Here is a 26,051-nt window from a genome sequence, read left to right on the forward strand (position 1 = left end):
ACAACTCCCCGCTGGCACTGAAAATCACAACATCCAGGCCGACATCCCCCCTCCCCCCCCACCAACCCCTCCCAGCTGGCACCTGAATAATTACTACCTTGGTAATCCGAACCTGGTGGGCAAGCTCCAAGAGGTAACTAAAACATATTTCGAGCTAAACACAGAGTCCGCATCAGACCCCAAGACACTATGGGAGGCCTACAAAACAGTATTGAGGGGGGGAACTTATCTCATGGACGACTGCACAGAGGAAACAATATCTACTCAAGGTACATGAAGCGGAACAACAGGTAAAACAGGCAGAGGAAATGCACATAATCCAAGACACGCCTGGTACGAACTGAGTCTTACTCCTAGCACAGAAGCAGCTCCAAAACACAGCACTGGATAATGCCAGGCACGCGCACACGGCAATGCGGGCACGAGTATATTAAACTGGTAATAAAGCCAGCAAAATGCTAGCGTGGCTGGAACGTAAGGAGATGGGACGCAGCCATGTCCGGCAGCTACAGACAGGGGGCATAAACCCACTAGTGTCAGATCAGGACATAACGCAGGGTTTTGCAGACTATTATGCTGAGCTTTATAAAACACCGACCACCTACGCAAACACTTCAATCATAGAGGAAATCAACTTCCCCACTTTAAACATAACACAACAAGAATTGCTGGAGAGGGATATCACGGAGGAGGAGGTGTCGAATGCCATTTCTGCCCTCCAGTCTGGCAAATTCCCAGGCCCAAATGGCTTCCCGATCGAGCTGTGGCGCAAGGTGGGACCCAACATAATTGCCCCATATCTACTGCGAATGTACCAACACGCAAGAGAACGGGGCATCCTATCTCCGGATCTGAGAGAAGCCACAATAATAGTATTACCCAAACCGGACAAACCCCCTGAAAGCTGCAGCTCATACAGGGCCATCTCACTTATAAATAGCGAAACCAAAATATTAGCGAAGAGACTTGCAGACTGGCTGCAACAGGTCATCCCCGCCCTGGTCCACCCTGACCAATTCGGCTTCATGACCCACAGATCGACGCGCATGAACCTCTACAGACTGCATTCAGCACTGGAAAAAGCCGACAGCATACAAGGCCCGCTGGCTTTGTTAGCAGTCGACTTCGAAAAGGCTTTCGATTCGGTGAGATGGGAGGCCATCTGGGACATAATGAGTCACATGGGTTTCGGCACAAACTTTATGAGCTGGGTGCAACTACTATACAAAAACCCAATGGCCAGAACTAAGGTCAACGGCTGGCAATCGGACCCTTTCAGACTGGGCAGAGGCACTAGGCAAGGCTGCCCCCTATCAGCCATGATCTTCTCAATTGCCATTGAACCCCTGGCTATCCTCCTACGAAACACACCACTTTGGGAGGGCTTCCGCTGGTCGGAGACATGGGAGGACAGAGTCTCACTCTATGTGGATGACCTGCTCATCTACTTGAAAGACCCACGCAACTCCTGTCAAAGAGTCACACAAATGCTGAAGAGATACGGAGCCTTCAGTGGCCTACGTGTGAACTGGTCCAAATCCATCCTGTTCCCCATAGGTAGCATGGCAGCCACATGTTCCGCAGACTGCCCCTACCAAATCGCAACAGAACATTTTAAATACCTTGGGGTAAAAATCACGAAGCATCTTACAGATTACACAGCATTGAACCTCCACCCAGTCGTGACGAGATTTGCAGAGGACACTCGCCATTGGATCTCATTGCCACTGACACTGATGGGCAGAGCTACCCTGTTCAAAATTATCGCTCTTCCCAAGTTCCTGTACATCCTGCAAAATGTACCGCTGCACATCCCACATCAGGAATTCCTCAAAATAGACTGCATCCTTCGGAAATTACTTTGCAGCGGGGGCCACCCACGGATTGCTCTCTCTACTCTTCAGAGGTCCGTCTGGGAGGGTGGGATTGGGCTGCCCAGAATGCAAATTTACTACTGGGCCAGCCAATTGGCGATGGTGAATGACATGCTCCATGGGGCCAAGAACCTGCTGCATATCAGAAGGAGCAACACTAACAGTACAACACCACCCCTGGAACTTCTATATTGCGGCCTGGGCCGCGCATCAGCTCCCAACATGGAAACGCCTATCACATGAATCTGGATGGAAGCACACCGTCACGTAGGATGGAGCTCGAAACTAACACTAGCCCATCCTCTGTGAAACAACAGTCTTCTCCCCGAAATACAGAAGCTGCCTAAATGTCCCGCCTGGACCCAGCGTGGTATCACCAAAGTTGGGGACGTAATGAGAGAGGAGAAACTGGCCCCATTTGAAACACTGCATTCTGAATTCGCCCTCCGTACATCTGAGGAATACCACTATACTCAACTGAAACACGCACTGCACGCCCACCGACAGATCATCAGCGACGTGCTAGAATGCACCCCGCTAGAGTGCAACATAGTCCAGGACCAAATAAAACAAAAAGTCACCTCAACTATGTACATCGTGATCACATCCTTTGCCACGCCTGAACTGGTCAGCCTGAAAGCCAGATGGGAGCGGGATGTGGGACCACTACAACCAGAGGACTGGACAGAAGCCTGATGTACCCCCGGAAGTGACCATTTCGTCAAAGGCTCCGATTGGTCCGACTTAAGATCCTACACCGTACCTACTATCCAAGAGTGACACTCTTCCACTGGGGCAGGACCTCGGACTCGCGATGCCTACGCTGCAAGTGTGAGGAAGGAACTTTCTTCCATATCATATGGGAATGCGACAATATACAGCACCTATGGCGGAAATGCTGTGACAAACTATCCAGAGTCATGGGCAAGCCAATACAAAGGGGACCAAAACAGCTCCTGTTAGGGATTTCCGACGAATGTGATTTGACCCGCTATGAGAAACTACTCTGGTCAACCGCTACAGCGATACTCAGAAGGAGCTATGGGGATCGGAGAGATCACCCAGTTATGAACAATGGGTCACAGACGTGAGCATTTGTGTAATAATGGAACGCAGGGTGTGCGCGGCAAGGGGATGCCCGCAAAAAGCTAGCAAGATGTGGCAGATATGGCAGAGATGGGAAGATGACAGCTAAGTTCCCGATGTGAAGACACAAGCAACATGTACTAAATGGACGAGGCGACGCCGGGCCAGCGAGCCCGATACACACAAACTGTTTCATGAGATCCCTCATCGAAGACTTAATGGTCGGAGGGGCTGACACCCCATCCCCCCTTTTTTTTCTTTCCCTGTGTTGTTTTACCCTATGTTTCTCTTCCCTCCCCTGCAATGCACAGTGTTATTTGTAATGTTTATTCATGTTTGAAAATCAAATACATTTTTTGATTAAAAAAAAAAAAAATACCTACATTGCCACTTGAGTCTTGGCTCAGTAACATTGGGCTCATTAGCTGCATTGCTCATAGTTGTTCAGATAAGGTGCCCATAGGTATACTGCCACATTGGCTGCACGTTCCTCACTGCTGATATTTGTTGCTTTTCCACTGTAGTGTGCACCTGCCCCCGAGCGGGGTGGGGGCGCCTGACTAGCTGTGATATGCTGCCCAGCCTCTCCTGCCCGGGCCCGCTCACCAGGTCGTAGTAATTGAGGCACTCACTGTACTGCGAGGGCCGTGCTCACCCCTGGTACCTACGCTGGGGTGATACGCAGCTCACCTGCACCGGCGCGGCCGCTGCTTTCTTTTTCTACTGCACCTTCACCTCGGACTGAGGAAGGCAGCTCTTTCGGGGCAGGGAACCGCTCCCCACTGTTTCTCTATGCTACGGGTTGTGTCCCACATGGATGAAGCTGCGCCAGGGGCCTCCGCTGCCTCTCACCTTTCATGGCCCCGGGGCGGGTGAAAACACCTGATTTTCCATTTGGCGGGTGAAAGCCCATTGATTCCTATGGTCGTGGAGGGAGCTTGGCGGGTGAGAGGACTGCCTAATGCCACCAAATGCGTGTGAGTTTAGAGTTTATTTTGATGGCCCAGAGCTATTTAAGTCTGCTGTTTCACAACCTCGAACCCTGCTAGAATAATCTGGCTAAAACCACAGACCCACATTGGTTAGCCTGGAGGTGCCAGGGTAAAATAGTCACTGTGCATGTTGCAGGAGTGTAGGAAATGCCTTTGCCTGGTTAAGGTCATGTACTGTTGTCTGTTATATGTAAAGGGCTTTGGACAAAGGGGCTATATAAAACACAATAAATACAAATACAAATGGTCAGGAAAAGTCACTACTGGGCATTCACAGAGGTCTTTCCCAGATGCCGCACTGGGGCGCAGGCAGGAGCATGGGTCATGGCCTGAAGGTTCAGCCATGTGCAAAGTGTCCACTGGATATGGCTGAATTTTTGCAATTATGTGGAGGTTGCTAAGGTAGAAGTGGGATTGACTCTTAACTGAATCATCAGCATTGTATGGTTAAGCCTTTTTTAACTTTATTTGCAATCAGTACATTGCATTTTCAAACCAACACTAGACTATTCACTCCGCAATCTACTCAGGTATTGGCTACAGAAAATATGCTGAGCATTCATGGCAGGAAAGATGGACAGGCATAGTGATTCTCAGTCATCTTTCCCATGTGTTTGTTAGTCATGATTGTGGCCTGCGTCATGTGAGCGGTACCCTGTATTTTTCTGTAACCACACTGATTGATATCCTCTCCTTCTTACTTAGGACCAAAAGAGCAGACATTTTCCTCACATGTGGGGTGCCCATCACTTAGCTGTAAGGGAATCGCGAACACCAAGAACTCCAGATATAGCGCCCATCACAGGTGAGTGTCATTTCATCACAGATGCAGTGTCTCCATCAATGAACTAGTTTCCTTTGTAGTGGTTTCATATTGTTTGTTGAAAAGCATATTATTTGCTCAATTGTTTTTATATGATCCTTGGAAGCCACAGGTTGTGAGCAGACTTTGGTATGCCTTGAATGCCTCCTTTCAAAACTGTAAATGATCACTTGGGCTATAATGCATTCATATGCAAATAGGACAAACATATTCACCCTGAGCACTTATGAATCCAGATTAAAGGTGTTCTTTGCTTCTAGACCTTTGAATTGAAGGAGACAGCCATGTACTCCCGCCAGCAAGGTGCTAATTTGGCAGTTATTCATTGTAGTTGTATTTGCAGTTGCACATTTTCAATCTCTTTTTTTGGCATATTTTGAGAGAACCATTTTCAGAGTTAATGAAGGCTTTACCCCCAGTAAAATGTGTTCATCAGGCAGAGAGTTTTAAAATAGTTACTTTTTTGTTCCTCTGGAGAGTTCCTAGAGTGTGCATATTACAGTGCATATCTTGGGTAGATTAACTTTTTTATTTGGGTATTAGTGAAGAATTTGGGGTAGTATCGAGAGGTATTTCATGAATGCACAGACGTATTGCACTCGGGAGGATAGCTCAGATGCAACATGCTCACCTTGGTAGCTAGACGACAAGGAGCACCACAGGTTCGATCCCCGGGTCCACGCTTAGAAACCTCTCGGTATTAAGTGTGTTATAAATAACCTATCATATCATAAGACTTGAACAAAATAAAAAAGGTAATTTACCCTTTTGTGGGGAGTGTGAAAATATCTCAAGCAGAAAAGACCATATAAACTTAACAATTGAGACAATAAACTGATGGCTGTAGTATTTTTTTTGTTTAATGTCCTCTACTTTTGTTAAGGCTGCTGGCCAATCAGAAAATGTGAGATTCTGTAGACAAGGCAATGATTTGAAATGCACAAGGTGTATCCCTTACTTTAATAATCAAACAAGACTTGAAAACAGTAATGGAACCTTTTCCTCACACCATCTTTTTCACCAGATTCAATGGGAAAATTGAGAAATCACAAAGAAATGTTAATAAAGTAGTTTCAGCTTTCATGAGACCACAACCAATAATCAACTTCAAACAACAACATACAGTTCTACATGACCAACTTGTATAGACATGACGTAATACACCTAAGAAATGAAGGAAATACAGTGTTCCTTCATACCAAAGCAGTGCTCCAAATATGCTAAAATTCTATCTACACAATAGGGGTACAATCAAAGTATAAAAACTGTTGCTATAATGAATAAGCAGTGGTATATAAACTGGGTGACAAACAGGGCAGATGATGCTGGGTGGTTGCAGTACAGAGGATGGGATAGGTTAAGTAAACTTGGAAACCAAGGGTGGGGTAAGTAAACTTGGAGAACATGGATACAAAAGAATCACACAGGTATAAACACTAGTACTTTAAAAAAAAAATTTTTTTTCTTGCATTGTCTTTTTCATCTCGTCATTTCTGTGTTTTTATATGTTCGTCCCCTGTTAGACATTTAATCTTGTCTGACAATTATAGCAGCAGTGATAATGTGGTGTAGGTACCCAATCCATCCCCACCCCCACATAAAAAGCAACCAGCATCAAGACCCCCACAGATAGTTACTGAAACTTCAAAATAAAAGAACATTGTTCGAAAAAAGGTGAGAAAGTACAATGCACCTTTTGCAAAAAGACACTGAGACGTGGGCCTTCAAATATTCCTTCTCAAAGCTTGGGAACATCAGTGTTAATAAACCATCTACTGCAGGTCGACTGGGACGATGTGGATGATGACTACCAGAAACCACATAAGCAACACAAAATAAAAATGCTTAGGCCTCATGCATTATGTCGCAGACAATCAGCTCATCCAGCAACTGCATCCACCAGTGGCACACCTCCAACGAAATGTGAACCCTCAACTTCTGCAGCTGCTCCTTCAATTCCACCTCTTCCAATACTACTGGCACCCAATTTATCTGTGAAAAAGATAATGGGCCTCATTATAAGTTTGCCGGTCCAGAAACAAGGGTGCCAGTAAGCTCACTGTCACCCTTGTTTCTGGATCGGCAAACTCGGAGTCTGCCTGCCGTGGCCGATGTGCCGGACAGGTCTGACCCTAACGGGCGCAGCAGCCATGGTAGGCAGACCTGTCACTGAAGCACCGGCACTGTTAGCAAAGGCACCGGTGCTTCCGTGTCCCCACCACCATAGAGTCCTTTTAGACTCTATGGGAATGGGGACTTCAATTTACTGGCGCCTGACTTTTAGGGCCGCCCGACTCGTAATCAGCCGGTGGCACTAGGAAGTCAGGCGCCGGTCAAATATTACGGGTCTGGCAGCAACCCGCCGGTAGCACTGGCAGGGTTGCCGCTGGACCCGTAATGAGGCCCATTGTGTTGCATAAGCCACAATTGCATTGCCAGGAGAGATGCAACAATAGAAGATTGGCACACAAGTATATCTAAATTTTACCTAATCCTCTTTTCCTTGACAAATTATTTGTTCAGTTTTTCTTCATCCACTCCTATATTTTGAATACGGGTTGGCCTTCCACTTCAGTTAACTGAACGACTTCTTCAGTAGCCAAAGAGCACCTGAGGTACCTGACATTTTATCAGCACATGCCCACCATAGAAACAATAAAGACCCAATGAGAAAATATATGCAAAAGAATCCAACTATCTTTAAACAGATATTAAAAAAAGCAGAAACAAGAAAGTACAAAATTAAAAAAGTGACTAAGATGAACTTGCAAAACACCATCAATTGTACTACCTCACAGAAAACTGGAAACAGCTAGAGGTACTTCATCGTGAAACGGCATTAAACTGTACAACAAATACAATCAAGTAAACCTTCAACCTCAATAACATGCTGTAACGCTCACCTGATTCCCACGGAGGCGCTGGCCTGGTTCGCGCTGCTGTGACCTCTTCTAAGATGATGCGCAGGATTCGGAAGACGGACTGGACCGGGCCCCAAAATCTGGCTTGTCTGGCTCGTAGAAGTATCCTTCTGTAGGCGAAAATAGGGGATTAACTGTCTGTGGGGTAATGCAATCGGCCTCCCACTTTCCCCTCTCACCCTCCTCGAAACCCTTCTGTGATTCCTCGTAGCGTCTCACCTTAGGGTCTGGAAGGACGAGCTCGCCATCCTGCTTCTGATGCAGAGGCGCGTAGGTATCCAGTTACTTCACTGGATTTTCGGATTGGTGAGAACCAAACTTGCTAGGCTTCCAGGTAAGTTTTTTGATAAGAGGTTCCCCTTGTGTCCATGCATTAATGTACTAATGCTAGTGTCTTTTTCCCCATAGGGGCCGGGGTACGGAATGCCGGGGAACAGGCACCGACCCGAGATGAGAGGTGAAATCCTTGTAGAAATCAGGTAAGTCTTTAATGAGCGTTTTTTTGGTAATGTCTTTTCATTCGCTCATTAACGCTGATGTCTCTTTTTCCCCTTAGGGGCCGGGGTCCGGAAATGCCAGGATGCGGCGCGGACCCAAAATGAAGAGGGAATGAATCAACTGGTAAGTCTTAACATGGAGATTTAGCTTTCCTTATTCCCTTCTCTCTCTCACCTTTTGTTCTGGTCTTTTTCTCCCTAGGCGCTGGGGCGTGACTGCGAATCCGGATGATCGCTGCTGAACATGGAGGCGCCCTGAAAAGGTGAGTGGAATGCGGCGCTGCAGCGATCGACATGGTGAGCTTTTAAATAAAAGTCTTCCTTTTCAGGATTGTCGGCGAGATGTCTCCGGGATGCGGTTTTAGCAGGTAAGGACTTTTCCTTCTTTTGTTCTCTTCTTCTCTTCCTTTGCAGGTGATCCAGGATGCTGGCAGGCGTGGCAGAAGTCAGGATGCAGGAGCAGACACGGTGAGCGTCCAGCTGCTAGATGCAGAACAACGCGAAGCACGTGTGGCTGTTCGGGTGGGGTTTAAATAGCCTTGGAAGAAGTTCCAGGTATGTATCCTTCCTCCAATCAGGTATGTATCCTTCCCCAACCACGCCCGGATGGTGAATTAGTCCCACAGGTAAAGTAGTTCCTTTCAGGCCTCAAGGAGGCCGGGATCCTGCAGCATGGTCTGCATCAGGTAAGTGCACCCAAGCACTCCGATAATGAGCCTGGCGCCTATGGCGCCAGGACTGATGTCTTTTATGAGCCTGGCGCCATAGGCGCCAGGACACTGTCCAAAGGGCCCCTATATGGGGTTGCTGGGTCCTTCCTTGGGGACTGGATGTCCGCTTTCGGGGACACAGGGCTTGAACCGGCTCCCCGGGAGTGGGCATCATGACACATGCATACAAAAAACAAAATACCTGCATATAAATGTCATTGATTGAACATTTTTGTTTTGTAGCTGCATTTTAGTAAACGTTAAAAAATACATGATGAGTTCACTACTACTGAATCAGAGCAGATGAAAAAAGTGGCAATAAATACGATCTGATAACAGCGGCTAATATAAGTAACACACACAAGGATGAAAATAAACCTTCACACGTGAATATTTACTGGCACTTACTTTCACATCAGGCACCTTCTCAGCATGTGTACAGTGTGTGCTCTACGATCAAAAGGATACAACTGTACAAAATGGTGGATTTTATACTTTCCAAAATCAATACCACAAACGGAGCACTATTGGTAATCAAACTACTAAAATGGATGACACATTTTCACTACAACCTATCACAGACAAGGACAACAGTAACCACAACCAATAACAAACAATGAAACGCACAGAAAAAAAATTCTGCCCAGCATCTTTCAAAGCCACGGCTATTCGGCACAGCTATAAAGTGCCTTGTAGCCATGACTGTATGTACATTTTTGGCAAACTCAATATCGAACTATACCAACCTTCAAAAGGTCATATAAGACCAGGGAACACCAATGCACATAAAATAACAAACACAAATGAAATTCCGCGCCTACAAAAACAACTAATAAAAGTACGAAAAGTGTTGATGCGCCTACGCACATGCTTTTTTTTAGATGTGGTTATATAAAAGCCACCTTATGGGCGGTTGTTGTTAGCCCCAGCTATATAGAAAAACTATGAAAAAAAATATGTATTTCCACTCCCAAAAACTTCAAAAAAGTGTCCTTAACATGTTTACCTACCCCACTCACCATGGCCCTCCTCCATCGTCCTGGTATCTCCCAATCCCCCAAAAAACTCATATGTCTCTGATACTGCTCCACCCAAAATGTCGAATAGCCGCGGCTACCTCACGTCCGCAAAAGCACTACATGCCATTTGCCGGCTGTTAAGATGGATTTCTGAACTCGGACCTGGAGGAGCAGAGGTTCAGAAGGCCAGCCTAGTTTCTTGGAACAGGGTAACCTCTGGAGAAGCCAGACCAATCAGAGTAGCGATGGCGGCGGTCAAGACTAAGTCTCAAGAGGGGTGAGGGTGACGGAAAGACCTCAAAGAGCACACAAAGCAAGGACACTTACAAATTACTCCAGACAGGTGTTATATTAAAAATATAGACACATTTATTACAAGGCCTTTGTAACATCGACCATAGCAAAGAATCACAATAATACTAAAGTAAACCAACACATCACAATCAATACAATATATATACAAGACCAAGGGGTCTAAGGAGTTAGGAGCACGTAACATGTAGACCACCTAGATGGGGAGGAAAACAGGCAGTGCAAGTAATCATTAGACCCAGTTCGACATCTGAAATACACCTCAGTAGGAGGAAGTCCGAGTCCTACGAAGAGAGGAGCCTTGTGCTCAAAAGTACCGGCACGCGCTGGTGCCAATGGAAAAAAAGAGGGCCTCTTCGAGGATATCAGGCAGTTCAGGAAGGTGAATGAAGCGAAGCAGAACAAGTCCCCACTACTCAAGCAAGGCCTCCACTTGTGGGCAGAGGCAGGGTGAGAGTGCGGGATAGAGTCGGTATTTCGCAACAGCGGTAGAAAAGAAACGGGATTGTGCGCGAGGGGCCACCGGTTGGGGTATAGACTACTCACCGGTCCCCGACGCAGGCAGACCCAGACTTCTCCAGTTCAGTTCACGTTGCTGGCAGGTTCAGCTGCGATGATCAGGACCTCTTGACACTGTGTAGATTCTGTGTAGCAGGATGCAGAGTCGAGGGCGTCCCAAATGCAGCGGACGTGCACAGGTTGTTACCACAGCAGGGCAACACGGCAACCGCGTTTACTCTGGTCCGGGCGCACTCGTCTCACTTCAGACCTGGGAATGCCAAGTGTACGAAATTCGGTGAGAGGGTGCCGTGGACACAGAGCAAGCAGTAAACCAGGTTTCGAGGGCTTCCCCGAAACGGCGGCAGTGACAGAGCAAAGCGTCCGGCGTAAGCTGGTCAGCCCACTGGTTGGCCCAGGGACACTTCCGAAGAGGCTTACTTGCAGGGTTTGATGAAGGTGCCGGGAATAGTTGATCCCACTATTCCAATGGGTCGAAGTGCCTTCGCAGACCTTCTAGGACAATCCGATGCAGAGGGCTCTCGCAGGACGACCGCAGTTCAGGGTGCCAAATCTTCAGCAGGTCACCAGCGGTTCCTCGACTCAGCTTCTTGTTGCAGGATACTTGGCTCCTTATCCCTTGTTCGGTGTGAACTCAGGAGATCGACATGGTAGTGGTGTTTTCAGCCTCCTCTTATCCAAAGTTCCCTTCGCGCCAAAACGGAGAGGACCCAATGGGAGATCTGCTCACAAATACTCACACCATACGTGGACCTATCACGGACCATGGTAGGTCCCAGGCATTCAGGACACTGCAGACTCTCTGGCACCCAGGATGTGTATTGGGACCAGACATCCCAGCCCACATACTGGAGGCACACACAAGGCATGCAGAAGCCCGCAAAAGCTTTGGGGTTTTGCAGGAAAGTGCATGACCAAATAAGGACTGCCCCGGGTCGGCTCGACCTGGGGGAAGGTGAAGGGGCAAGACGGTCAGCAGACAGGACAAAGAACCTCGTGGCATGGCCATTTTGGAGCCAGGCCACTCATTTGTGCCAAATGCGGTAAGCGCGGATAACATGGAGAAAAAGGGTTCAAAACACAAGAGAAACGATAGATGCCAGCAGTCCCATCCGTGACACACTTGCACAGTTCATAATAAGTCCAGCGAGAGTTTTTAGGGACTTTGGAATGACTAGAGACCCAAGAGCGCTGTAATGTAAGTTACGGTGCACTCTTGTTTCATGTTGCACAAAAGCTGCAACATGAGGAAAGGACTAAGGGAAACAAAGTCTCCCAGTACTGACTGTCTTAAGGGAATGTCAGTTTCCCCATAAGAATTGAGCGAAAGCCCAGAGGAGTGCGGCGGAAGGCTGGGCTTCTCTGGCAAAGTCTAGATCAGGGTGTAAAACAACAGCAAAAAGTTTGGGGGTTGCCACATGGGGGGAAAATTACATACAATTATGAAATCTTTCCTAACACCGGCATATACCCGCGGCAGCATGGCTCCACTTTTACCCATGGGTATCAATCGAGTGCGCTAGGAGGTTAAGTAACCGCAGGTATACGCTCCAGTTGTTTCTGTTGCTAGGCGCGATCCTCAAAACACCACTCACACCCCTTTTTGTATAGCCGTGGCTATAATATATATACATTTTTTTTAAATAATCTGAGTATGGTATAAGAATGACGAAAGAGACATTAGAGAATGGTAGTTAAAAGATCAATACAGTAAATGACTGCTCATGGAGTTATGTAAGGTAGTGTCATGATTCCTGCCCCTCATGTCCCCAGCCCTCCAAGATGTCAGGCTGGAGCCAGGCCACGATCACCTACATGGCCCTCAAGGGCCTCTCCATCCCTCCAAAGACCCACTTGGAGTCAGACTTGGCCCTTGTGGCACCAAACTCACTCACTCCCATAGGATAACATTGTGGATTGGACTTGTAGTGCATTGATGGGGACAGGATGGATGCCCCCACATATTTCGGTTCCCAGAATTGCATGTGCAGTCTAGTCTTTTGGGTGTGGTTCAGCCCAGAGACACCTGGGATACCCAGAGACTATTTAAGCCAAGCCCAGGCTGAGAAACATGCTTTGTGTTTTCTGCACCTGCAGCATGACACTCACTGTGTTCGGATCAGTCTCCAGTAGGCCTGTATGTTTCTTCTGCGCTCAGCTCATGCAAAAACACTGTTAGGAACAGCCTTACCTTGCAGCGCTTCTGCCCATCATTCATCGCTTCTTCTGTTCTGCGGGCATCTTCGGTCGTGTCATTCCCATCCCGGCACGCCGCTTCCTAAGGAAAAGGGAAAATAACAGAGAAAGGCATTAGTAAGCATTCAGCAAATCTTCGCTTATTTTTAAAGACTGTACAAGCTTCAAACGCTTACCTGAATCCCAGCCGCTCTGGGGGAACTCTGCCTCCGGAACTTCTCATCCATCTGCAAGAGGGAAAAGACACTCCAGGTTAGCGTGGAAACATCTAGAGGTGCCGCATACCGCGCTTACTCACCGCATTTCTTCTTCATAACCGGCATCCACGCTGAAAACGTCGCGGCACCAAAAGACACAGAAAAAGAACTCAGTTCAATACAAATACGAAAGGGTCGCATCGCGCATCGCGCTCTCACTCACCTTCAGCGCTACTCATCTCAGCAGCACGTCGCTATCCCCGGATGCCGGCCATCATCTAAGGAAGTTAAGGAACGAAGTTAGAGAACTGTTGAAAAGACTCATTATACTTACCTGTCGGACTCTTGCCAGTGAAGTAACTAGGCAGCAACGAGCCTGCATCAATCAAGGCGCCCCTGCGCTGAAAGCAGGACGTAGAGCCCACTTTCCAAGAAAACAAGGTGAGCTGTGGATCAAAGGGAAGGGTTGGACCCCGGGGAAGAAGGGGTTCAAGCACACAGAGACAACACGGAGTTAAACTCTACCAATCCTGTATTTCAGGCCCAGTCTCCAGTCGAGTAGACTCCAGCGAAGGGTTTGAGGTCGTAAGAGGTCAGAACACGCTGAGTGACGTCCCCGTGGATACCAGGTGAGCGTTACAGGTAGATGATGATAAAGAGAGCAGTGTGTACATGGCAGTAAACCAGGTATGGATACATTTAATGGGTGCAATTATACAAGATATAGTAGCATGGGTGAGAATACACAGGATAAAATACAGTGGATGGGGCTTCTTTTTGTATTGAGTTTATTTTACAGTTTCCTTCTTTTTTTTTCTCCACACTCTCACATGTAAGAAAGTCTGGAGAGACACAGCCAAAATAGATAAGACTCCCAAATACCTACCGAAGTCACTGTACCTATAAACATACCTTTTAAAATTAAATAAAACACAAACACCTCAAAATCTATAGCCGAGGGCATGGAACTACACATACCCGCGGCTACATGTAGTCTTGTATAACGCGGTTATTGGGAAAAATGGTTGTGCAAAAACAATCCCTACCTGACCCCCGAAACCAAGTTTTCCCCCACTCACTGCCAGGGTCGGATTGGGACGAGAAATAGCTCCGGTCACCCAAAAAAAGTGGCCCACCCCCTTGCCTCAAAAATGTGGCCCACCCCTCGCCTTATGACCCTTGACCTCTGATGGCATCACCGGAAGTGATTTCATTTGACCCCACCCCAAAGTGACATCCTGGGAAGCGATGAAACACAACCTTTCACCCCTTGACAAAACAGGAAGTGGCATCAAATAGCTTTGATCCTAAGTACACTACATTACTGTGAATCCAAGCAGACATCCAAGGCCAAATGATAATATATTATTGTATAGCACCTACGCTTAAAGGGATAGTCCAGTAAAAAAATGTATTTTAAAAATAGATAGGCAACATAAAAAAAATACTAGCACTTTTTTTAAAAAACTTCCTATGTAAAATTTTGAGCTATTCAAGCTCAAAATTCGCAAAAGCAAGCACATGAGCGCATCCATTTTGTGAAATGGATGCCCGCCTGTGCTGGCTTTTGCTTTTGCGGCACTAATGAAGGAAAAGCCAGCCAGCTGTAGTAAACAAAAGCTACCGCTGGGTGGCTTTTCCTTCATTGGTGCTGTACGCGGAGGACGGGGACCGGAGACCAGAGCAGGAAAGCTTTCCGGGAGGGTTGCAGGGATAGGGGACGTGTCGGGAGGGTGAGGCAGGGGGGTGGGCTATCACGTGATGGACATCCATGATAAAGTAGTCATAATATGTATTATTAGTGTCTAGACTCGCCTTTTGGTAAAGTGAGTCTAGTCATTTCTAGTCATTTCTTAATGTGGCATGACATTTTTACAGGGCATCTATGATAAAGTAAGCATGATAACTGGTATTACCTGTCTCGAATGGCATTTGGGTATAGCCAATATAGTCATTTCTTACTGTGGCATGACATTTGTAAAGGGCATCTCCAATTATGTAAGCATGATAAGTGTTATTACCGGTCTAGACTGACATTTGTTTGCAGCCAGTCTAGCTGTTTCTTACTGCGTCATGGCATAATTTGCTGGTCATCTCTGATGATGTAAGCATCCTAAGTGTTATTACGTGTCTAGACTATCAGTTTGCTGCATCTAGATTAACCATTTCTTACTGTTTTGTACAAGCAATTGTGATAAGTGTAATTTCCTGGATAGACTGGCATTTGGGTGCAGCCAGTCCTTACTGTGGCATTGTGTATTTTACTGTGCATCATCAAGGCTATAGCAATCATGATAAGTGTTATTATGTATCTGGCCTACATTGTGCAGCCATTTTTCTACATGCTTTCTTATGGTGGCATTGCATTTTTAATAGAAAAGTGGTAAGATAGCTCAATGGGTGAGCACTCGCTGCTGTGATCTGTGATATATGCAGGTCACAGGTTCAAATCCTGGCAATGCCAACTCAACCTTTCATTCTTCTGAGGTTGATAAATGAGTACCAACTTCGCTTGGGATGATAATTGTATGTAAATATGAGCTATGTGCAACGTTTTGGCGACAGCGCTATATAAATAATCATTATCATTTCTCCAGCATTGGATCTTTCATGGATTCACATGCTTAGAATATTCCCCATCGACAGGCTGGGAACCTTCGGTACATTTATAAAGACGTTTTCCATAGGAAAAATTCGACACTTTTGTGTCCTATCTATGTCGTTTTGGGCTGCTTATGCCTGCTCCAATAGGACATAGCAATATAAATATCCCCGCCCCCGCGGCTCCCTTCAGATTTCAACCGTCTTCCAAAGTTGTGGGATCACCTCGTGTTATCTGCTATTTTACAAGGTTGATTTCCGTTTTCTTTCCCAATGTCTGGGAAGGCGTTATTCCGTCCGTGTGCTACATGCGGATTAAAAAAGGTTTACGAGGGAGATGGGCATATGGACTGCCTGTATTGTCTCCATCCTCATCATTCGGCAGACAGTTGTGAAATTTGTAAAGGCTTCTCACAGAAGACCCTGAAAGACCGCAATAGACATCTGGTGACGTGGGTGAATGACGGAGCGGGAGCGTACCCTCCCGCGAAGGTAGGCTCTACACATATTTTGGCCTCGAGAGCTAAATCTCTGGTGGTTCCCCGCCGCTCTATATCTGCGGAGCCGCCGGCGAAGAAGCCACGTTCGATGGAGAAACGTTTCTCTGAGAAACATTCTACGAGGGAATCGTCATCAAAAGGAAAAGCTTCGTCTTCTTCCTCCTCGTCAAAAAAGGAGAGAAAAGATCTGTTAAAGTCCTCCTCAGGTGACCATCATAGGTCATCCTCGAGTCGCAATTCGTCAAAGCATAAATCAAGCTCAAAAAAGGCGGGAACGCCTTAGGATTCTGCGCCACAACCACAGTTGTCGTCGACGGGAGTTCGATCGTCGATGCCGTCATTACCATCAACACAGGGTATTCCTGCAGTAGCTCTGTCGATTCAGACGACGACTGTTGAGAAGTTGGCACCGTCGACGGAGGCCCCTCCAGAGGGCTGGCAGCCGGAGGTGTACGATCCAATCTTACCAGAGACCCTGTTGCAACAGGAGACAGCCTTTTCCATATCATCCGTAGAAGATGATCGTGAACCGGTGGTTGGTCCAACAGAGCTTGGATTACAGGAGATCAACTCGTTGATGGTCTCGAGTGGGCGAAGTATCCCAGTTACAACGCCTTTACTGAATCCCCAGATGGTGTTGTCCTTAGAGGTATTGTCCACATTGCAGACTCTATTGAGCCGGTTGGACGCAATGTTGCCTCACGTTGGTGCTCCGGCAGTGGTACATCCTACGCCAGCTGACGACGAGCCAGGTCCAACGACGGTAAAGGCAGCCAACTCTCTGGCTATTATGGCGAGATACGACATAGAAATGTGGCATTGTTTAGCTCACATACTGGAACATCTACCGGACGAGCACAGAAAATCTGCTATGTTGCTGGTGCTTGAGGGGGAAGAGGCGTCGAACCACTCAATTAATATCGCTGTAGACCTGGTGGAATCAGAGTTTTAAACAAATAAACAATGGAGTGGTTTTGAGGAGGCAAGCCTGGCTCAAATGTACAAACTTTCGACCAGAAGTACAATATAAAGTGCTCAATATGCCGTTTTAAGGGGAACAGTTATTTGGGGAGAAAGTGGACGAGGCCTTAAAAGGCATGAAAGAAGACTCGGACACAGCACGCTCTCTTGGAGCCCTTCAAAGTGGCAGAAGTTTTCGTTCTTTTCGTCCCTTTAGAGGGGGCATCAGAAAATTCCAGTTTTGTGTCATCCAGGGACCGGGGCTTCAGTAGGCCATAGTACTCCTCTCAAGGCTATAGGCGAGCTACCCAAACGGCTCAAAGAGGACGAGATTATCAAGCTTCAAGAAGAAGAGGAGGTTATTCTTCGTCCACGAAAGGACAAGCAATCAAAGACCCAACAATGACGAGCTTCAGGACGTCCTGGGAGGCACAGTGTCTCGTCGTGTCGACGAGTGGGAGAAAATAACATTAGACCGGTGGGTATTAGACACAGTGAAACTAGGCCACTCTTTGCAGTTCAAAAGCATGCCACCGCACATTCCACCTGTTTTTTTTCGGTGCAACCCCATCTTCAAATATTACAACAAGAAGTGGCGCTTATGCTAAAAAAAAGGGGCTATAGAATTGGTCCCGGTGGCCGAGAGAGGTGAGGGAGTTTACTCCCGGTACTTCGTTGTCAAAAAACCCAACGGCAAGTGGCGCCCCATTCTAGATCGTCGAGATCTCAACAAGATACTAAAAAAATCTGAAGTTCAAGATGCTTACGCTTCAAGAAGTTATCCGATCTATCCAGCCAGGGGATTTTCTGGCGTCGTTAGACCTGCAGGATGCATATTTTCATATACCCATACGTCGACGATACAGAAAATTTCTGAGGTTCGTAGTCGGACAAACCCACTATCAATTCAAGTACTCCCATTCGGACTAAAGTCATCTCCCAGGACGTTCACAAAGTGTTTGGCTCTGGTAGCAGCTTGGTTAAGAAGACAAGGTCATCATGTTTACCCTTACCTGGACGAATGGTTGGTAAGGGGGTCATCTCCAATAATAGCGCAAGCAAGTCTAAAGACCACCATGCAACTTCTGCAACAGTTAGGCTTTGCGATCAACTTCGACAAGTCCTCCTTAACTCCATCAAAGAACTTGGTGTTTTTGGGTGCGGAGTTTGAGACGCAGTCAGGATTGGTGAAGCCATCTGTGGAGAGAGTTCACAAACTCAGGCTCCAGGCAAAGGAGTGGAGAGTCAACACCAGGGTGTCGGTAAGGAATTAATATGTCACTACTAGGGGCCATGACGTCGTGTATCCCCTTAGTAAACAACTGTCGTCTCTTCATGAGACCAATTCAAGAATTTCTGGCAGACCGATGGTCCCAGAGTCGGGGACTTTGGTCAGACAAATTGACTATCAGCAACAAGCTTCTGCAAGCACTGCAATGGTGGCAACGCTTCGAAAATCTATAGAGAGGGATGCCCCTGCAGGAACCAGAGTTTCAAATGACAGTGGTGACAGATGCTTCTCTGACTGGATGGGGAGCGCATCTGGAGTCCCTGCAAGTGCAAGGTCTGTTGTCGTCGGAAGAGGCAACCCTTCATATCAACGTACTGGAATTGAGGGCGGTACGTTGGGCCCTCAAGTCCTTTTTACCACACATAAAAGGATCGGTCGTAAGGATATTGACAGACAATGCGACGACAATGTTCTACCTGAGAAAGCAGGGAGGTACTCGTTCCAGAACACACTCAACTGAAGCTCAAGAAATATGGCATTGGGCTCTCGAACAGAAAATAAGTATATTGGCCTACCCCCTGCTGGGAGTAAAAAATGTACAGGCGGACTCTCTCAGCAGAGAGATGAATCAGCTGCACGAATGGGAGTTGAACAACCAACAACTGGCGAATGTTTTCAGAAAATGGGGCCAGCCTTCCCTGGAACTCTTTGCAACGAGAGAGAACAAGAAGTGCGCACAGTACGCGAGCAGGTGGCCAGAACCCGACTCACTGGGGGAAGCATTCTCCTTCCCGTGGACGGCAAGTTTGTGTACGCGTTTCCCCCATTTCCACTCATTTGACAAACTCTACAATGGATTCACAAATACCCATGTCGGGTGATCCTAGTGACCCCTTATTGGGCGAGACAGTCGTGGTTCTCCGACTTGCTCCAGCTGTCGATAGCGCAACCTGTGAGGTTCCAGAAAATTCTGAACCTTCTATCTCAAAACAAGGGGGCAATGTGGCATCACAATCCGGACAGACTCAGTCTGACAGCCTGGCTCCTGACTTCTCAGAATTTGGAGCTCTAACCATTTCATCTGACTGTCGTCGAATTTTACAAGCCGCGCGGGCTCCGTCCACGAATACTTCCTATGCATGTAAGTGGAGGAGATTCTGCATGTGGTGTAAGGATCAACCAGGACTGGAACCTCTGAATATCGCGCCGGAAGAGCTTCTTCCATACTTCCTGCACTTAGCAGAAAGGGGTTTATCTTTTTCTTCGATAAAGGTTCATCTGGCAGCCATTTTAAGATTCACTCGTAAAAGACATTCAAAATCACTGTTTAGTGATCGGTTAGTTAAACACTTCATGAAAGGCTTATTTCATACTTTTCCCCCAACTAAAAGGTTTCCTCCGAACTGGAGTCTTAACCTGGTACAGGCAGAACTAATGAAAGCTCCTTTCGAGCATATGTCGTCATCTTTAAAATTCATATAGTGGAAATTGGCCTTTTTGGTGGCTAGTACTTCGGCACAACGACTTTCTGAACTACAGGCGTTAGTCATTGATCCGCCATATTTGAGATTTTTCAAAGACAAAGTGTTATTGGCAACCAACCCTCATTTCATACCAAAAGTTCCAACTGTGTTCCATAAGCATTCATCTATTGTACTGCCGACATTCTTCGCAACTCCTTCATCTGTCGCGGAAAAAGCTCTTCATACATTGGATGTGAAATGAGCCCTAAAGTTTTACCTCCATCGTACTCAAGATTTTAGAGATACAAAACAACTATTTGTGGCTTATGGCTCTTCGGCAAAGGGAAAAGCAATCTCAAAACAGGAACTGGCTCGCTGGGTTTCGTCGACAATTGTTTTTTGCCACTCGAAGGCAGGGAAGCCGCTAGAAAAACGTCCAAGAGCCCATTCGACGAGATCCACTTCGTCTTCAGCGGCATTGTGGTCCGGGATTCCGCTGGGAGATATCTGTCAAGCGGCATCCTGGTCGGTGCCACATACATTTACCCGGCACTATTGCCTCGAGCAACAACATGCAGAGGATATACAGATGGGACGAGCAGTTCTACGTCATCTGTTTCAGTAAGGTAAGCCCCATACAGGGGTATATCCTTCTATCAATGTATCTTAATGTGTGTTTTAATGTTAACATACAACGACTAAAAGTTTTTCCATTGCAAAAGGCATGTGTGGCTTTGATGATATTGGTTTGGATTGCACACCTCCAAATTAGGAGTACTGATATACAATCTATTCTAAGCATGTGAATCCATGAAAGATCCAATGCTGGAGAAGGGAATAGTTTCTTACCTGTAACTCCATTTCGAAGGGATTGTGTCCTCTGACGTATTCCTTATCTTTGATAATTCGTCTCCAGCTTGCTGGCCTCGGAATTTTTTTTCTCAGTAGAGGGCGCTGCGCATCGACGTCCGTCGAGTTGGTGTCCCTCGACAGCCACCGTATCGGCGCCGACGTCACCATGCGCATAAATAGCCACGCGCAGCGTCTGTTGCTCATTTCCATTTTTCCACGCTTCGTGGTGCCTCGGAATATCGTTGCTCAGTTCTTCAGTCAAATATACTTCATTATTCCTCGAGAATACCGACTCGTACTCGATGGCTTCCTCATCCGAACCGACGACTCCGGCTTCAAAAAATGACGAGACTGTGGAAAGAAAATGTCGTTGACGGATCCTCACAGGATCTGTTTGTGGTGCCTGGGAGTCGAGCACCATTGTTCGGAGTGCGAGAACTGCCTGTCCATAACGGCGAAAGCCTTCAAGGAGCATAAGGGGAAGCTCGAGAGAGGTAAGACAGTTAAAACTTCTTCGAATGTTTCCTCGGCGGAGTCGAGACATTCATCTCCTCGCCATCACAAAAGACATTCTCGTTCTAGGTCTCGAAGCAGTTCCCATCACTCTTCGAGATCTAAGCATTCAAAAAAGAGACATCAAAGATCCCCTTCCTCGTCGTCGTCTTCTGTTTCCCCGAAAAGGGTCTCCTGTCCCACAAAACATAGCTTTCAGGCTCAGTGGGAGGAATTCAGGAAAAAGATGCTTAGCGTCTTCGAGAAAGCGGCCTCGACCCCCTCGAAGACTGCTAAGGGTGATACCCTGGGTGAAAGACCCGAAAAATCAAAACGCTGCGAGTCGCAGCACCCGGCGAAAGAAGCTACTCGAGAGCGTCACAAACCCTCGAGTAAAGGCAAGGTCGCGTCTTCGACGCCGTCGTCGAAAATCCCTTCGACGCATAGATCTGCATCTTCAACGCCATTATTGAAGGGTTCTTCGACGCACATGTCAGTCGATTCGACGCCGCCTTCGACATTGATGCCGAGAAAGGACAAACCCAGAGCCACCCCACAGCTAGTGGCCATACCCAGAGCCTTGATCACGAGAATGTCGTCGACAACCTCGAGTAGAATTCCGATACTCTCGAGTTCCTCAAGGCCTATACCAATTTTTTCAACGTCTTTTTGGATGGCTTCGAAGTCTTTAATGTCCATGTCGACGACGTTGACGTTTTCTCAGCCAATTATGACGTATTTGGCCCCTTCTGCTCTGGAAATGGGATTTATACCATTTCCAAGATCTGATCATTCCAGAGCCTTAGGATCTATTTATGAAGAAAGGGAGAATTCGGATCTGGAGAGACCTTTTGAGTTGCAGGGATCTGCAACTCCTGTACCAGGGGAATTTACCTCTGAGGAAAGTAGGTTTAAGCACCTCCAACAATCCTTACATGAAGCAAGTGGGTTGGACACTTCCCCAGAAGTGGAATTTGCCAAACCAGACCCAGGGGAACATGCTGAAACCCCTTAGAGAACCTTGATGGCAAGGATAATAGAGTTTATGGGGTGGTCTACACCCTCACCTGCTTTTCAGCAAGACAACCTCATAGACTTTTTAGTTAAAGGTCCACAGGAGGATCCTGTGGTGCCATTTCATGTGCCATTACAAAGGAAAATATTGGCAAACTGGGAAACCCCTGAGGTTATCCCGGCGGTTAACAAAAAATGATCAGCCAAGTGTAGGGTGTCTACTGCTGACCCTGAATATTTATCCAGACACCCAACTCCAGAGCGTCTGGTTGTGCAGGCAGCAACTTCATCAGGTAGTAAATCGGCTTACCCTACTGCTCCACAGGACAGGGATGACGTGAGATATGACTCTATGGCCAAAAAAGTATTTTCTGCATGTAGCATGGCGTTGAAATCCATCAATGCTACTTGTACGCTCGCAAGGTTCAGCCACACACTTTGGGAGTGTGCTTCATCAGCGGATGACTGCCTCCCGGAGGGAGAAGAAAGGGAAGAGGTTATAAACATCATTAAGGAGGGTAAAGACGCAATGTGCAAATCCCTTCAAACTGGGATCGATTCTGCTGACAGCATCAGCAGGGCCATGGCGGCAGGTACAACAACCAGGAGATTTGCTTGGTTGCGGAAGTCTGGTTTTGCTCCAGATGTGCAAAGCAGACTCTTGAATATGCCCTTTGACGGCTCTTCCTTGTTTGGTAAGAAGGCGGATGACAGTTTAGAAAAATTTCAAACATCAAAGGCAGCAGCAAAATCCCTGGGAGCTGCAATCCGTCAGACACCATATCGCCCCTCAGGAACCTCTTGGAGAGGTAAGTCCTTTCGCTTCTATTCCGCATTCGGAAGAGGCAGAGGACAGCCAGTTCAAAGGGTTCAGAAAAAATTCACCCGAGGTGGACGGGATAAAAATACAAAAGCCGCAGCAGCAGCAGGTGCCTCTTTACCCTCGGCATCTGCATCAACCGCCTCCAAACCGCTCTGAGGACTCTCCTCACAAGACACCAGTAGGGGGCAGGTTAACTCAACATCTGACAGAATGGCAGGCTATTACGTCAGATGGTTTTGGCATTGGAGACAGTTGCCCAAGGTTACTGCCTGCCTTTTCTACGCATCCCTCAGAGTCATCCACCGGGGAACAGCTCGCTGAAAGTTCCAGATCTGCTCCTCTTGCAGGAAATTGTAGACCTGCTAGAGAAAGGTGCCATAGAACCGGTACCTGTAGCGGAGAGGAACAAGGGCTGGTACTCCCCCTACTTTCTCATACGGAAGAAAGACGGATGACTGAGACCTATCTTGGACTTACGAGAATTGAACAAGTTCCTCAGGAAGGACAAGTTCAAGATGGTAACTCTCTCTCAGATCCTTCAGGCCCTCCAGCTCCAGGACTGGATGGTATCTCTGGACCTCCAGGATGCTTATTTCCATGTGCCAATCCATCTCAAACACAGGAAATACCTGAGGTTCGCAATTGGCGGCTCTCATTATCGAGTTCTGCCCTTTGGGCTGACCTCCGCCTTGAGGGTCTTCACCAAGTTAATGTCGGTGGTGGCGGCAAGTCTAAGGATTGGAGGGATTCACGTCTACCCCTACCTGGACGATTGGCTGATCAGTGCTGTATTTTCGGAACAAGCTCAGAGCCAGCTAGATTATGTCTGCCACTTCCTTCACAAACTGGGCTTCTCCCTCAATTTAAAGAAGTCACAGATGATACCATCACAGAGACTCCAGTTCATCGGAGCGGTCCTGGACACTTCTCTGGGAAAAGCCTCGCCACCAGAGGTGAGCGCTCAAGATATTCTGCAGATGGTCACCAAGTTTCAAAATGCCGAACATCTCCCAGCCTTCGACTTTTGGAGGTTGCTAAGCCTCATGGCATCCTGCATCTTCCTTGTGCCAGAGGCTCGCCTGAGAATGAGATCTCTCCAGTGGGCACTAAGAACCCAGTGGTCGCAGTTCTGAGGAAAAATGACAGATCTCCTTCGGATTCCGGACAAGGTAGCTCAAGACCTTCAATGGTGGGCTTATCGAGAGAACATTTTGAAAGGAGAACTGTTTTGGCAACCATGGCCGGAGATAACAGTAGTCACGGATGCCTCACTCATGGGGTGGGGAGCCCATGCCAACGACTTGACCATCAGCGGTCGTTGGTCTCCATCGGAGTCCAGACTACCCATCAACCTATTGGAGCTGAGAGCGATCAGACTAGCGCTGAAAGCTTTCCTGCCATCAGTACAGGGAAAAAAATGTCCTGATAATGACAGACAACACAGTGGCCATGCACTACCTCAACAACAGAGGAGGCGTGGGATCACTGCGACTGTGCAGAGAGGCAATGCAGCTCTGGTTTTGGGCAATTCAAGAAGGAATCTCTCTATCAGCAGTTCATCTAGCCGGAGAGAAGAACTTGACGGCGGACGCTCTGAGCAGGCAGGGCACAGTATCCCACGAGTGGGAACTAGCTCAGGAAGTCCTTCAGGAGATCTTCGCCCTTTGGTGAACCCCTCAAGTGGATCTATTCACCACCAGTACCAACAGGAAGTGCGATCTGTTTTGTTCAGGGGAATTTTCCCCCAAGAGGAGCTCTAGGGGACGCGTTCATAGTGGACTGGGAGTTTCCACTCCTGTACGCGTTTCCACCAGTGCCCGTCATTCCTCAAATGATCAGGAGGTTGAGAAGATTCTGGAGGACCATGATCCTAATTGCCCCAGACTGGGCCAGGAGAACGTGGTACCCGGACCTTCTGGACATGGCCATCTGCCCTCCAATTCGCCTTCCACTCAAGGAGAATCTTCTCTCACAGAAGGGAGGTCAGGTTCTCCATCCAGACATCAGAACCCTCAACCATCACGCTTGGCTTCTGAAAGGTTGAGATACAAGGGTTGGGACCTCCCTGATGACGTCATGGAGGTGTTGCTTTCGGCCAGAAGGCCAGTAACAAAGTCTTTATACCGCTGCCGTTGGAACACATTTTGCAGCTGGTGCAGAGAAGAGAATATCGACCCCTTTTCATGTGGTACACCAACGGTGTTATCCTTTCTACTCTACTTGGCAAATTCTGGCCTTCAAGTTGGCACTATCAAGGGCTATCTCGCAGCGCTATCGATCTACAAGCGCACTGCAGAGGAGCCATCGTATTTCAAATTACCCTTAGTAATACAATTTCTAAAGGGATTAACTAATGTCTATCCTCCAAGACCATTCCAAGTTCCCTTATGGGACTTAAATTTAGTCTTAAATTTCCTGATGGGTACTCCTTTCGAACCACTCCACTCTTGTTCGCTAAGATTTCTCACCCTTAAAACTGTCTTATTAGTGGCACTAACATCTGCAAGAAGGGTGAGTGAATTACAAGCTCTATCTTGTAAACCCCCTCATACAATTTTTCATAAAGACAAAGTTGTCCTACAGGTGAAGCCTAATTTCCTCCCAAAGGTGGTTTCTGAATTCCACATCACTCAGAAAATTACCTTACCTTCATTCTATCCTCCTCCCCATCCGGGGAAAGAGGAAGAAAGGCTACACAGGCTGGACCCAAGGCGGGCTTTTAGCTTTTACATCAGCAGACTTGCTAGGATTAGGTAAGCAGACCAACTGTTCGTAGGTTACTCAGGGCACAAATTGGGACTACCGATAACAAAACAGACCATTTCCAGATGGATTATTTTGGCCATTCTGGAATGTTACACACTAGCAGGGAAAGAGCCTCCTCAAAATCTTAGGGCTCACTCAACTAGGGGTATCGCAGCCTCTTCGGCCCTCCAAAGAGGGGTTCCGGTTCGAGACGTATGTGCGGC

At 47.3% G+C, this 26,051-nt stretch overlaps 1 protein-coding gene across 2 annotated transcripts in view; it reads left to right on the plus strand.

The window, feature by feature from the left end:
- Positions 1-26,051, plus strand: part of L3MBTL1 (L3MBTL histone methyl-lysine binding protein 1) — a 1,278,801-nt gene that overhangs the window by 940,110 nt on the left and 312,640 nt on the right. For both annotated transcript variants that reach the window (XM_069652331.1, XM_069652332.1), the window contains exon 17: positions 4,658-4,757. In XM_069652331.1, the coding sequence (XP_069508432.1) occupies positions 4,658-4,757 (100 nt within the window). The remainder of the gene's footprint in view (positions 1-4,657; positions 4,758-26,051) is intronic.

This window comes from Ambystoma mexicanum, chromosome 3p (assembly GCF_040938575.1).
Source record: "Ambystoma mexicanum isolate Mex_15411 chromosome 3p, UKY_AmexF1_1, whole genome shotgun sequence".
Taxonomy (NCBI): domain Eukaryota; kingdom Metazoa; phylum Chordata; class Amphibia; order Caudata; family Ambystomatidae; genus Ambystoma; species Ambystoma mexicanum.